This window comes from Hemitrygon akajei, chromosome 19, assembly GCF_048418815.1.
Source record: "Hemitrygon akajei chromosome 19, sHemAka1.3, whole genome shotgun sequence".
NCBI classification, from domain to species: domain Eukaryota; kingdom Metazoa; phylum Chordata; class Chondrichthyes; order Myliobatiformes; family Dasyatidae; genus Hemitrygon; species Hemitrygon akajei.
In genome coordinates, this window is record NC_133142.1 from 60,376,298 (window position 1) to 60,391,551 (window position 15,254).

The 15,254-nt window shown below is 41.9% G+C and overlaps 1 protein-coding gene across 8 annotated transcripts in view; it reads left to right on the top strand.

Annotated features, from left to right (window-relative positions):
- Window positions 1-15,254, top strand: part of cacna2d2a (calcium channel, voltage-dependent, alpha 2/delta subunit 2a) — a 904,752-nt gene that overhangs the window by 664,114 nt on the left and 225,384 nt on the right. For all 8 annotated transcript variants that reach the window (XM_073072600.1, XM_073072591.1, XM_073072592.1 and 5 more), the window contains 2 exons: window positions 8,924-9,082; window positions 11,612-11,719. In XM_073072600.1, coding sequence (XP_072928701.1) covers window positions 8,924-9,082; window positions 11,612-11,719 — 267 coding nt within the window. The remainder of the gene's footprint in view (window positions 1-8,923; window positions 9,083-11,611; window positions 11,720-15,254) is intronic.

Here is a 15,254-nt window from a genome sequence, read left to right on the forward strand (position 1 = left end):
AGCCAAGCTCCACTAATTATAGACCTCCAGCTCAAATAAGTCTAATCTAAACAGCCAACTCACGGCAGATCCCATGCGTTTTAATCTTCTGGATTAATCTCCCATGATGCAGCATCCATGTAGATAACATCCACTGCTCTACCCTCATCAATCTCTCTTGTCACCATGTCAAAATACTCAATCAAGTTGGTGAGGCATAACCTGCCACACACAAAGCTCTCCCCAATTAGGCCATGGATTTCCAAATGCTCATATATCCTATTCCTAAGAATTTTCTTCAGTAATTTACCTACAACTGATGTGAGACTTACCGGTCTATAGGTCTCAGGATTTTCCCTCGTTCCTTTCTTAGATGGAGGTACAATATTACCCACTTGCTAGTCCTCCAGGATCTCGCCCATGGCTACAGAGGACACAAAGATACTGATCAAGGGCCCAGCAATCTTGTCTCTTGCCTCCTTCAATAATCTGGCCCATTAGGCCCTGGGGACTTATCCACCTTAATATTCATTAGGAGGCCTAAATCTTCCTCCTTCTTGACTCTAAGTGCCCTAACTTATTTATACACTCAGCACTGATCTCCTGATCCTCCATATCCTTTTCCTTGATGGAGCCCTCACCCTCATCTCTTCTATTTCCCACACTTCTGCTCTTAACCTCATTATAACCCTCCCCTACAAAACTGTGACAGAATTCCCCTGGTCCTCACCTTTTATCCCCACCAGTCTGCACATCTAACACATCCTCCTTCAATATTTCTGCCATCTACAACGTGATCTCATCACCAGCCACATATTCCTCTTCACACCCTCTCCTGCATTTCACAGGGATCACTCTCTCTGTAACTCCACAATCTGTTCTTCCCTGGGCACTATCCCCTGTACCTGAGAAGGGTGTAGCACCTATCCCAACACCTTCTCCCTTACCACAATCCAATGTCCTAAACAGCCCATCCAGGTAAACAACATTCACATACTCCTTCTCCGATTTGTTTGTGCCTCCTCCACACTGGTGAGACCACCATGGCCTTTTTAATTCCCCTCCTTATTCCCACACCAGCCTGTCTGTCCTCAGCCTTCTCCACTAACAGGGTGAAGCTAAATTCAACCTAGAGGAAAAGCACTTCAAATTATATCTGTGGAGTCTATAACTCAGTGAATTCTCCAGTTTCCAGTCACCTGCTCTCCCTCTGTCCTTTTTCTCTCTCTCCTCAATTTACTCTGCTTCTCTTACACCCACTCAACCCTGTTTCATTCTTCTCCTCCATTCATTTCATCTGTTCATTTCCTACATACTTCCCCCAAATGGTCCTCTCCCCCTACTGTTCCCAACTGCCCATCCACCTCATTTATTTGGTTCTATCCTCCACCTTCATTTCCTATTAGATTCCAACAACTTCAGCCGCTTGTTGCCTCCACCTACAACATCTCAGCCTCTGTTGCTGCTCTTTCCTCGAATTGCCTGTCACCCCTCGTCACCTGGAACCACCTATCGTCTGCCAGCTCCACCTATGACTCAAGAGCATGCCTTATGAGGATAGGATGAGTGAGCAAGGGCTTTTGTTGGGAGCAAAGGAGGATGAGTGGTGCTTTGCTAGAGGTGACAAGATGAGAAGAGGCTTAAAGCGAGTGGATAGCCAGAGACTTTTTCCTAGAGTGAAAATGGTCAGTATGAGGGACATAATTTTAAAGTGATTGGAGGAAAGTACAGGAGGGATGTCAGTGTGTTTTTACACAGAGAGTGGTGGATGCATGGAATGCCCTGTCAGGAGTGGTGGTAGAGGCTGATACATTAGGAGCTTTTAAGAAACTCTTAGACAGACACACAGATGAAAGAAATAGGGAGGGTACATAGGAGGGAAGGGTTAGATTGAACTTAGAGTAGGTTAAAAGACTGGCACAATATAGCAGGCCAAAGGGTTTGTACTGTGCTGTGTTAATATGGGTGACTGCAACTTAAGTTTACAGAATGGACGTAAAACTAGCAACTGAACATTGCGAAGGACAGTGCGAGGTAGTAGCTTACGGTGGAAGAGCAATCATGTATGCTTTGGAAAAAATGCTACCTGAGGTTGCATAATCACACAATTCATTGTAGGAAAAGTACTGATTTATAATTATGATTTATGGATGAAATCTAGGGTGTAGGTGTGAGCATGGCCAGGGGGTGTGGAATACTGAAATTTGGGAATGCACAGGTGGTCAAAGTGCTGAGAAAGTTCATGTTGAGTGGAAGGGAGATTGGACTTATAATTGTGTATGTGTCGGTGATGAGGCCAGGTCTGTATGCCAAAATTATATGTAGGAGGAAAACACCGTTGTGGAGGTCAGAATAGTTCTGAGCATAGATAATCTAGAGAATTTGCTACTTTGCTGCAGGCTGGGTTTAGGCTTGCAGAAGTAGAGCGAGGTCAGGCAGCAGTCAGTGCAAGATAAGGCACTTAGTCTTGATTGCAAATGGTAAAATGAGATACTTCATTACGCTGTGGAGAAAGGTAGATAGCCATGCTAATCAGAAGCACAGTGCAAAGATTTTTTGTGCTCTTTACCCAGTTAATGTCATACAGAAGCTAATCAGCTGGTTGGAAGATGGAGCTGGTCCCATTGTTCTCAGTCAGAGAGGAAAATGTGTCAACTACTGCAGCTTGAATTCAAAATCACAGCCTTTCAGACAGCAGCGATTTGGAGAATACTGTCACTTACTCATCAGATTAGAACCTCATCTCTCTTCTGAACAAAACCTACAGCATCTAGTCTGGACTGGAATGCATTCTAACTAGTTGGCACTTAAGATGGTGAATCAATCTGTATGAAGTAGCTGGTAACTAGAAAATTATTTCAGTGATGAGATCTTTAAGGGATTTACCGTAGCTGTGATAATTAATTAACTAATTAGGGTTGATAACTAACTATCTGGTTGTTTTTGTTCGGTTGGCGAACTTTCAACTTTGGTGCGGCTAAATTCTGTGTTGGAGGTGGTTCTGTATGCACTGCCAGTTGGGTATATCTCTTTAGAATCCTATACTGCTACCTCACCGGCTTACTGGATTAAATAAAGGTAAAAATAGATCCAGACCTGCCCAATGGTTGGATTTTTTAAAAATTCACTAAATTCCAGGGGGGTACTAGAAGATTAGAAAACAGAGAACAATCAGTGTTTCTCCCTTTTTCTTAAGTGGAGGAAAAAAGGTGGAAAACTCTAAACCAATTAGTTGAACGTGTACTGTTGGCAAGTTGCTGGAGTCAATAATCAAGAGGAAATAATTGATCAATTATGAAAGCTGACTGTAATTAAACCAATTCAAGATGGCTTTGTAAAAAGCAAATTCTGTTTATCACATTTTGTTTGAATTCTTTGAGGATGTAACAGGAGATTTGAAAGAGAGAAGCAGTAGATTTACAGCATTTATATTTCCAAAAGGAATGTGATAAGGTGCCACGTAAGAAGCAGATGCATATATTAGGAGCCCAAGGTACTGAGGCATGTGCATTAGCATGGATTGCTGCCTGACCTGTTGAGTTCCTCCCGCATTTTGTGTTTGTTGCTCACATATCCAGCATCTGTATAATATGTGTTTCTCTTAACATGGATTGAAAACAAAGAGTTCAATAAATGGGTTCTTTTCGGTTGAAGGGATGTAGCTGTGATCAGTTCTTGGCCTCCAATCGCTTACGATTTACATTAATGACCCTGAGGAAGAGATGAAGTATAAGGTTTCCAAGTTTGTTGATGGGACAAGAATAGGTGGAAGGGCATCAGCAATGAGGACATTTTGATTCTTCTCTTGGATTTAGATAGATTGTGTGACTGAAACCTGGCAAATGAGTGAAATGTGGAAAACTGTGAACTCATGCACTTTGGTAAGAGAAATTAAAGGGTGACTTAATCTCTGAATGAAGAGTGAAGTTCAATTGGATTAAGGTATTCTAGAGCACAAAGACAGAACACAGAACTGTAAGGGAAAAGGCAGGCCCTTCAGACTACAATGTGTGTCAAACTAATTAAACTAATGATTAAATATCTAACTAAACTAATTTCTTCTGTATGTAGAGTATCCATACCCCTCTTTTCCCTGCATATTCAAGAATCATAAAAAGTTAGCAGGCAAATGCATTATTACTAAAAAGTCAGGCAAAATGTTGGTCTTTATTGCACAGGAGTTAGAGTTTAAGGATAGAGAGGTTGAGATACGATTTCATACTTGAAATATTGAACACAGTTTTGGCTTCTTTACCTAAGGAAGGATATAGTAGCATTATGGATGGCCCAAAGGAGATTCATCAGAATCATTCCTCAGGTAAGTGGGTTGCAGTGTCGAAAGAGGTTGGACTATAAAGCATAGGAGCAGAGTTAGGCCAATTGGCCCATCGAGTCTGTTTCACCATTCAATCATGGCTGATCCTTCTTTTACCCCCTCCTCAACTGCATTCCCCAGCCTTCTCCCTGTAACTGATGCCAAGTCCAATCAAGAACCTATCAAGCTCTGCCTTAAATACACCCAATAACCTGGCCTCCACAGCTGCATGTGGTAACAAATTCCACAAATTCATAAACAAGAGAAAATCTGCAATGCTAGAAATCCAAGCAACACACACAAAATGCTGGAGGAGGCCAGGAAGCATCTATGGAAAAAAGTACAGTCAACATTTTGGGGCCGAGACCTGCCTGGCCTGCTGAGTTCCTTCAACATTTTGTGTCTGTTCCAGAAATTCACCACACTCTGGCTAAAGAAATTTCTCTACATCTCTGTTTTAAATGAATACCCCTCTATCCTGAGGCTGTGCCCTCTTATCCTAGACTCCCCTAGCATGGAAAATATCCTTTCCACGTCTATTCGGTCTAGGCCTTTCAACAGTGGAAAGGTTTCAATGAGATCCCACCTCATCCTTCTAATTCCAGCATCTACAGACCCAGAGCCATCAAATGTTCTTCGTATGATAACCTTTTCATTCCCAGAATCATCCTCATCCTTCTGAACTGCCTCTGGACCCTCTCCAATACCAGCACTTCTTTTCTCAGATAAGGAGCCCAAAACTGTTCACAATTCTCAAGGTGAGGCCTTACCAGCGCCTTAGAAGCCTCAGCATCACTTCCCTGCTCTTGCCTTTAAGACCCTTGAAATGAATGCATTTGCCTTCCTCAACACTAACTCAGCCTGCAAGTTAATATTTAGGGGGTTCTGCACAAGGACTCCTAAGTCCCTTTGCATCTCAGAGTTTTGGATTTTCTCTCCATTTAGAAAATAGTCTGCACATTTATTTCTTCTACCAAAGTGCATGACCATGCATTTTCCAACTTTGTACTTCATTTGCCACTTTCTGGCCCATTCTCCAAATCTGTTTGTCCTTCTGCAGCCTACCTGTTTCCTCAACACTATCTACCCTCCCCCCACCAATCTTCTGCAAACTTGGCAACAAAGCCATCTATTCCATCAAATAAATCATTGATATACAGCATAAAAAGAAGTGATCCCAGCACTGATCCCTGCAGAACACCACTAGTCACTAGAAAAGGATCCTTTTTTCCCACTTTCTGCCTCCTTCCAATCAGCCAAAGGTCTTACTATTCCAGGAACTGTTCTTGTAATACCATGGGCTCTTAACTTGGTAAGCAGCCTCATGTGTGGCACCTTGTCAAAGGCCTTCTGAAAGTCCAAGTATACAACATCCACTGCATCCCTTTTATGTATCCTACTTGTAATATCTTCAAAGAATTCCAATAGGTTTGTCAGGCAAGATTTTCCCTGAAGAAAGCCATGCTGATTTTGACCTATCTTGTCCCATGACACCAAGTACTCCATAATCTCATCCCCAACATCTTCCCAACCACTGAGGTCAGGCTACCTTGTCTATGATTTCTTTTCTGCTGTCTTCTTCCTTTTTTAAAACGTAGAGTGACATTTTCCACTCCTTTAGCACCATTTTAGAGTCCAATGATTTCTGAAAGATCATTGCTATTACCTCTACAATCTCTTTCAGAACCCTAGGGTGCAGTTCATCTGTTCATAAGGATACTTATGTATCCTTAGGTCTTTCAGCTTTTTGAGATGTTTAGGTGTTTATTCCCTGGAGTTCAGAAGAAAGAGATCTTATTCAGACATATAAGATGAGAAGGAGGCTTAACAAGGGAGATTTGAGATGCTTTGACAATATAGGAATTTTGTCTCTCAGAAGGTGGTGAATCCCTGGAATTCTCTACCCCAAGGGTAATTAGTAAATATGTTTGCAATGTATTCACATTCAGATACAAATTTACTTATAACTTGTACATCAAAAGGACAAGTAGGTAGGCAGAGGAGATGGAGTGGCTCTTTTGGTAAAAAGTGAAATCAAATCCTTAGTAAGAGATGACATTGGATCAGAAGATGTAGAATCCTTGTGGGAGGAGCATTTGATGCCTCTGAACCTGGGGTTAAGTATTGTATGTAATTAGTTTTGCTACAACAAGTGTATGGGACATTGGAAAAAAAGTTGAATTTCCCCATGGGGATGAATAAAGTATCTATCTATCTATCTATCTATCTATCTATCTATCTAAATATTGAAAGGTCTGGATACAGTGGATGTGAAGAGGATGTTTCATATAGTGGGGGATTCTAGGACCAGTGGGCACAGCCTCAGAATAGGACAGCCATTTAGAGCAAAGAAAAGGAATTTCTTTAGCCAAAGGGTAGTGAGTCTGTGGAATTCATTGCCACAGATGGCTGTGCAGGCTAAGTCATTGGGTAGAGATTTGATAGTTTCTTGATTAATCGGGATGTCAAAGGTTACAGGGAGAAGGCAGGAGAATGAGGTTGAGAGGGAAGATGGATCAGCCATCTTGGAGTGGCAGACCAGTCTAAATTGGGCCAAATGGCATAATTCTGCTACTAATGTATTATGATCTTATGGAAACATACAGTGAAATACACCGTTTGTATTAACAGCCAACATACTCAAGGATGTGCTGGGCACAGCCTATAAGTGTCACCATACATTTTGGTGCCAGCAGAGCATGTTCATGCAGAACAAAGAACACAAGAAAACTGAACATATTAAGCAAAGTTCAAAAAAAAACTTCTAAGTAAATTTATTATCAAAGTACACCATATACAACCCTGAGATTCACTTTCTTGTGGACATACTCAGTAAATCCATGATAAAATAATAACCATAATCAATAAAAGACCGCACTAACTTAGAAATTCAACCAGTGTGCAAAGACAAAGACAGAAATAATAATAATAAATAAACAATAAATATTGAGAATATGAGATGAAGAGTCCTCGAAAGTGAATCCATAGATTGTGGGAACATTTCAATGATGGGACAAGTGAAGTTCTCTCCTCTGGTTTAAGTGTTTGGACCAAATGGCCTAATGGTCAAGGGGCAATAACTGTTTCTGAAACTGGCAGTGTGAGTCCTTGGCTCCTCTACCTTCTTCCTGATGGCAGCAGTGAGAAGAGAGCATAACTGGATGGTAAGGTATCTGATGATGGAATCTGCTTTCCTGCGACAACACTCCATGTAGATGTGCTCAGTGGTGGGGAGGACTTTACCCATGATAGCCTGGACCATATCCACTATTTTTTGTAGGATGACAAAGTGACAACAACAAAACAAGCCCTGTTCCTCCCTCACTCACATACTTAGTAGTCTAACCCCTGGAAAGGCTGGTCTCTTCGGCCTCCAGTCTCCAGAGGACTGCTGGATTTGTAGACATTGAGCCTTCAACCTCCCCCGTTGCAAATCAGTTGCTGCTGATATGAGAATATGCCAAACAAGCCCCATTCCTCAGGTTTAGATCTTCAGTATCAATCCAGGGATTGCCAATGATGACAAATGAAGACCCTAATTATCAACCTGAATTCCAAGCCTCAAACTCCAATGACAGAACCTTAAACACCAATCCTCAGACCTCGAACTCTGTCCTCATCCTTGCTGCTCTGCTGGCCCGACATCAGATCCAGGAATTGAGTGTTATGGAGAACTGGCACAGCAGAAGAGTTGAGGCCAGCATGATCATATTAGCTGGTTGGGCAGGCTTGACGAGCAGGATGGCATCCTGTTTACTTATGTTATTGTGTGTAGGTGGCTGAAGGGAGAATCCTGCTGGAGTTGATGGATATGTGAGAAAGATGAGATCCTGGGGAAATCATTAGGGGAATACGACTCTGAGAGCCAACACTGACTTGTTGAGTCAAATGACTTCTTTGTATATCATTCAATAAATCTGAGGAATATGACCTCAAGTTGCTGTGGGACAGGGGAGAATGGTAATGCTGGCAACCATCCTGATGTTCATGCAGAAAGGCAGATCATTGTCACTGAGACCATCGTTTTTCCTTCACCTCTTCCATTTCAGAAATGTCCCTAAGCCTCACTATTTGCCACCGTGACAATCTTCAACCCCACCACTTTTGACCAAGTCTTGGTGACGTGATATTCCATATAAGACTCACTGTTAAATTCTGATTCCTGTACTGTTAAATTAGATTGATTTTTAGGTTGAAATGGACTTTTAAGTCCTTAACCAATCATTGCGTCATCACGGATACAGCATGGAAACCCAGCCTTCGGCCCAACATATGTCTACTGAGCCAGGTGCCCTCTGGATCTGAAACCATTTGTCTGCATTTGGTCCATATCCCAAAAAACCATCACATCCTAACCTTTTTTATGCCATGAGCCAATACTATTAAACAAGGGGTCCATGCACCCATGTTGAGAACCCTGCTGTAAACCTTTCTTATATGTGCAGCTGTCTCAGTGTCTTTTAAGCTATTGATCCCCACATTAATTGGTTGATGAATAGTCATAAGGGTTTGGACTGGTTTGCAATTGCTCACTACATATTTCATTGGTTGTCAATTGACCTGTGGTTGTGAAGACTTAGCTTATGTATTAGCTGGCTGCCTCACTTACATTGTTTATTTTATTCCCAGTTCACTAATGAAGCCAGTCCAGTGGCCTGCTTCAAGCAGCTTGTTCAAGCCAATGTCCGGAACAAGAAGCTTCTGAAGGACGGTGTACAAAGAATGAATGCCCAGGGAGTGACGGATTACAAGACAGGATTCCATTATGCATTTGATCAGCTGCTCAATGTGAGTAAAATCTGCTAGCTTGGAAAAGATCACAATGATGGATTTGATTGCAGGAGGGAAATTGGAGTCCTCTAGAGTGTTGTGGAGACCCAGTGACACTACAGATCATTTACCCTGTAGAGTTCAGGTCAGTTCACCTCAGACATTTCACTTAGACCTTCCTCATCTCCACTTCTTCAGTCCTACCATCCACTTTTGTCTTGAAATCATTAATTCTCTCTGCACCTATTCCCCTCCTAGACAGTGTATTCCAGGTTGTTGCATTAGAGAGTTCCTGCCCAGAGTTTAATCTGTGTCTCCCTCATGCCAGCAACTGATACCAACCTTAATTAAGCTTTAACATAATCCTGTCCATCCCTCTCAAATCTCCCCTACACATCAAACACCAATACCCTAAAACAGAAAAGTCTACAAAACATAGTGGGTCCATCACAGGCAAATCCCTCCCTACAACTGAGCACATCTACAGGGCGCACCTGCCACAAGAAAGTAGTATCCATCATCAAGGACCTCCACCATCCAGGCCATGCTCTCTTCTCAACAACACACACAAAATGCTGGAGGAACTCAGCAGGCCAGGCAGCATCTACAGTTGACGTTTTGGGCCGAAACCCTTAATCGGGACTGGAAAACAAGAGAAGTCAGAGTAAAAAGTACAAGGTGGTAGGTGAAACTGAGAGGATAGAAAGGAGTGAAGTAAAGAGCTGGGAAGTTGATTGGTGAAAGAGATAATGGGCTGGAGAAGGTGGAATCTGATAGGAGAGGGTAGAAGACCATGGAAGAAAGGGAAGGAGGAGGAGCACAAGAGGCAGGTGATGGGCAGGTAAGGAGATAAGGTGAAAGAGGGAAATGGGAATCGGGAATGTTGAAGTGGGGGGGGTGCAATTATTTGAATTTCAATCAGTCGATGTTCATGCCATCAGCTACCCAGTCGGAATATAAGATATTGCTCCTCCAACCTGTGTGTGGCCTTGCCACAGCAGTAGAGGAGGCCATGGAATGACATGTCCGAATGAGAATGGGAAGTGAAATTGAAATGCGTGGCCACTGAGAGATCCCGCTTCTTCTGGAGGAAAGAGTGTAGGTGCTAGGTGAAGCAGTTTCTTGATCTATGTCGGGTCTCACCAATATACAGGAGACCACACCGGGAGCAACAGACAGCCTAACAGACTCACAGGTGAAGTGTCGCCTCACCTGGAAGGACTGTTTGGGGCCCTGAATGATAGTGAGGGAGGAGGTGTAGGGACGGGTTAGCACTAGTGTGTGTTGCTTGGATTTCCAGCGTCTGCAGATTTTCTCGTGTTCATGCTGTCTTCTCGTTGCTACTGTCGGGAAGGGGATACAGGATCCTGAGGTACCACAGCACCAGGTTCAGGAGCAGTTATTTCCCTTCAACCATCAGGTTCCTGAACCTGCATGGATAACTTCAAGTATGAATGGATCCGATGGCCTATGGACTCACTTTCCAGGACTTGTTTTTGTTATGATTATTTTATTTTTACTTTTTTTGTATTTGCAGTTTTTCTTCTTTTGCACATTGGTTGTTTATCAGCCTCTGTTTAGGTGCAGCTTTTCATTATTATATTAGACTTCTTGGTTCGACTGTGAATGCCTACAAGAAAATAAATTGCACGGTAGTATATATGTTGACATATATGCACTTCCATAATAATTTACTTTGAACTTTCCTCCAAAGGGTACAACCTCAGATTCTCCAACCTCACCACATGCCAAAAATCCCTCATCACTGGAACCCTTCTGGTAGATCTTCCCTGAACCTTGTCAAGGATGGTGACCAGAGCCGTCACCAATACTGGATCAATGTCAAAAGTCAAGTTATTTTCAAAGTCCATATACATCACCATATACAACCCTGAGATTAATTTTCTTGCAGGCATACTCAATAAATCCATAATAGAATAATAACCATTATATAATCAATGAAAGACCACACCAACTTGGGTGTTCAACCAGTGTGCAAAAGACAACAAACTCTGCAATAGCCTCCTCATGACCTATTGTAACATTTGAAAATACAATCTTTCTGGGACAGTCGCTTAATCTGCATAAAATTCCATTTGATTTTCATTTATCTCCACACTCATGATCCAAGATTGTTTTTGCTATCTTTTAATGATTATTCTTATGGAATCTTGAATAATAAGCTTGTATGATGAAGATGAACTCTTGATCTCACAATCTACCTTGACTTGTTCTACTATCTGCACTGCACTTTTTTTGTTCTGCATTCTCTTTTATTCCATTCTGTGCTACTTAAATGTATGGCATGATCTGCTTGGATGGTTCACAAGCAGAAGCTTATCAAATCAGTGCTAACTACCCTAACAATGATTATTATGATGTTAAATGTCCCAAATAGTGACTTGTTATAGTGTCTATAATCCTATTATTCACAGGTCAGTTGGCACTGTCGCCAGTCATTGCTGTGATGATGAACAGTGTTAGAATGGGAATCACCAACAACTGAATTTTTTGGTTAACATTCTATTCTCACCTGTCCTTTGCCAGACGACCTCGATTCGAGCAAACTGCAACAAGATGATAATGATGTTCACAGATGGTGGAGAGGATCGAGCTCAGGATGTCTTTGAGAAACACAACTGGCCCAATAAGACAGTGAGTAAATGTTCATCATTAATAACATTGTTAAGCCACATCGTACGATCATTCTGATCTAAGTGTAGTGATCTGGGAAGCAGAGTCAGACAGGTGGAAACACACCCTGGCCCTAGTGATAGAAAACCTCTGCTATACGCTGTGTCGGAAATGGACCAGTTTGATCTCTGGGACAAGTTAAAAACATAGAACTCTAGCGTAGGAACAGGCTCTTAGCCTTTTGTTTTGCCAAACTAAACAAACAAGTGATTAGCTGCCTAACTAAATTAGTTCCTTCTGCCTATATATGACCATTCTATCCATTCTCTGTACATTTGTGTGCCTTTCTAAGACCCACATAAACGTTTCTATCATACTTGTCTCCACCACCAGCTGGCAACATATTCCAAGCACAAACCAATCTCTGTGTGAAAAATTCTTTATGTACATTTCTCATGGTCTCATGAGGTCCCCTCTCAATCTCACTCCACAAAAGAAAATTACCCAAGTTTTGTCAATCCTCTCCTTGTAGTAAATGCCTTCTAATCTAGGCAACCTCTCCTGCAGCCTCTCCAAAGCCTCCATATTCTTCCTTTAATGGGGTGAGCAGAATTGAATGCAGCAGTCCAAATGTGGTTTAACTTGAGTTTTATAAAGCTGCAACATAGCTTCTTGACTCATCAACTCAATGCCAGGACTAGTAAAAGCAAGTGTGTCATACAAGCAAGCAGGCATTCGATTATTATCCATTGAATTTGTTGCTTTGTGACGTTGTAACATTTTGGAATCTTGAAGAAAGGAGTTTTGTTGGATATGAGTGGCTGAAGTGAACACCAAGTTAAACTGCAGCCATCAAAGATGAATGATTTATTGTTGTTTATCCTCTGTTCCATGCTATCCTTATCAATGTAATTCAATTGTCCCCTTTATAATCTGTCAGTTTACCCAACAGAAGGTACTATTTGCCATTATTTGTGGAGGTGTGCATTTCGATAGTGCCTTTTATCAGAATCAGAATCAGGTTTATTATCACCAGCATGTGACGTGAAATTTGTTAACTTAGTAGCAGCAGTTCAATGCAATACATAATACAGAAGAAAAAAAATAGTAATAATAATAAATCTTATTCAGTATACTTTATACAGTATACATATATTGAATAGATTAAAAATAGTGCAAAAGACAGAAATACTATATATTAAAAAAAATGTGAGGTCATGTCCAAGGGTTCAATGGCCATTTAGGAGTCCGATGGCAGAGGAGAAGAAGCTGTTTCTGAATCACTGAGTGTGTGCCTTCAGGCTTCTGTACCTCCTACCTGATGGTAACTGTGAGAAAAGGGCATGCCCTGGGGGATAGAGGTTCTTAATAATAGACGCTGCCTTTCTGAGATATCACTCCTTGAAGATGTCCTGGGTACTTTGTAGGCTTATACCCAATGTGGAGCTGACTAAATTTATAACCCTCTGCAGCTTCTTTCGGTCCTGTGCAGTAGCGCCTCCGTACCAGACAGTGATGCAGCCTGTCAGAATGCTCTCCACAATACAACAATAGAAGTTTTTGAGTGTATTTGTGACATACCAAATCTCTTCAAACTCTTAATAAAGTATAGCCACTGTCTTGCCTTCTTTATAACTGCATCGATATGTTGGGACCAGATTAGGTCCTCAGAGACCTTGACACCCAGGAACTTAAAACTGCCCACTCACTCCACTTCTGATCCCTCTATGAGGATTGGTATGTGTTCCTTTACTGCTCAAGTATTGTTGATATCTTAGATCTCATATCAACTGTGCCAATCTTAGTGGAATCTTTCCAAATGATTTGGAGTGAATCTAGAATCTGGAGCTCTAATTTGGTCACATTCCAAGTGTGATTGATCAAGACACTTTATAAAAGTATAATCTGTAGTGTTTACCTGAAGCAAATGAACAGTAAACATTTACATGAAGTTGATAATGGTCAGGCCTACTCTGAGTGATATATTAACTTCAGCACAGGAACTGGAGAGTAAATATGTCTTCTTCGATTGACAAAGAGGAACAGACCAAATAGCAAATGTTTCCTTCCATAAGACCATAAGATATAGGAGCAGAATTAAGCCATTTGGCACATGGAGTCTGCTGCACCACTTCATCATAGCTGATCCAATTTTCCTCACAGCCCCAACCTCCTTACTTCTCCCCGTATCTCTTCATGCCCTGACCAATCAAGAATCTATCAACCTCTGCCTTAAATATACATAAAGACTTGACCTCCACGGTAGCCTGTGGTAAAGAATTCCACAGATTTACCACTTCTGGCTAAAGAAATTCCTCCACATCTCCATTCTAAAACAACCCAGAAATTCCAGCCATTGCTGCTCTGCTGTCATCCCTGCCAGTGTTCTTTTCCAATCCACAATGATTCAACACCTTCCAACCCTACATCACTTCTTTCTAATGATTTGACTTCATTTTCTACCAACAGAGTAACCCCACTCTCTCTCCCTTCCTGCCTTTCTTTTTGATACAGGGTGTATCCTTGGACATTAAGCTCCCAGCTTTAATCTTTCAGCCATGTTTCAGTGATGCCTACAACATCAAACCTGCCAATCTGCAACAGTGCTGCAAGTTCATCTTCCTTATTCTGTATACTGCACACATTCAGATAAAACACCTTCAGTCCTGTATTCACTCTTTTCAATTTTGTCGCACCATGCTTAACCTTTTGATTCCTAACTTTATCTGAGGTCTTACCAACAACCTCTCCACTAACTGTTCTGCACTCTGGTTCCCATCCCCCTGTAAGTTTTGTTTAAACCCCACTGTCCAGCATTAACAAACCTTCCCACTAGAATATTAGTTCCCCCTCCAGTTCAGGTGCAAACTGTCCCTTCTATACAAGTCCCACCTTCCCTGGATCCAATGATCCAAAAATCTTATGCCCTCCCTCCTACACCAACTCCTTATTCACATATTAAACTGTATAATCTGCCTAGTTCTAGCCTCACTGGCACGTGGCACAGGTAGAAATCCTGAGATCACAACCCTGGTCTTGCCCTTTAACTTGACACCTAATTCCCTGAACTCCCTATGCAGAACCTCGGCACTCTTTCTTCCCATATCATTGATACCTACATGGAGCATGACTTCTGGCTGTTCACCCTCCCACTTTAGAATGCTGAGGACTCAATCCAAGATATCCTGGACCCTGGCTCAGGCAGCAAGATACCATTCAGGAATCTCGTTCTCCCTCATAGAACTTCCTGTCTGTTCCCTTAACTAACAAATTCCCTATCACCATAGTTTACCTCTTCCCCCTACCCATCTGAGTCACAGAGGCAGACTCAGTGCCAGAGTCCCAACCACTGTGCCTTTCCTCTGTTAGGTCATTTCCCCACCCACCCAACAGTATCCAAAGTGATATTCCTGTTGTTGAGGGAGATGGACATAAGTGTATTCTGCACTGTCTCCATAACCCCTTTCCCCTTCCTGACTGTCACCCAGTTTCCTGTGTCCTGAACCTTGAGTGTAACTACCTCTCTAAATGTTCCTTCACACCTTCAGCCTCCTGA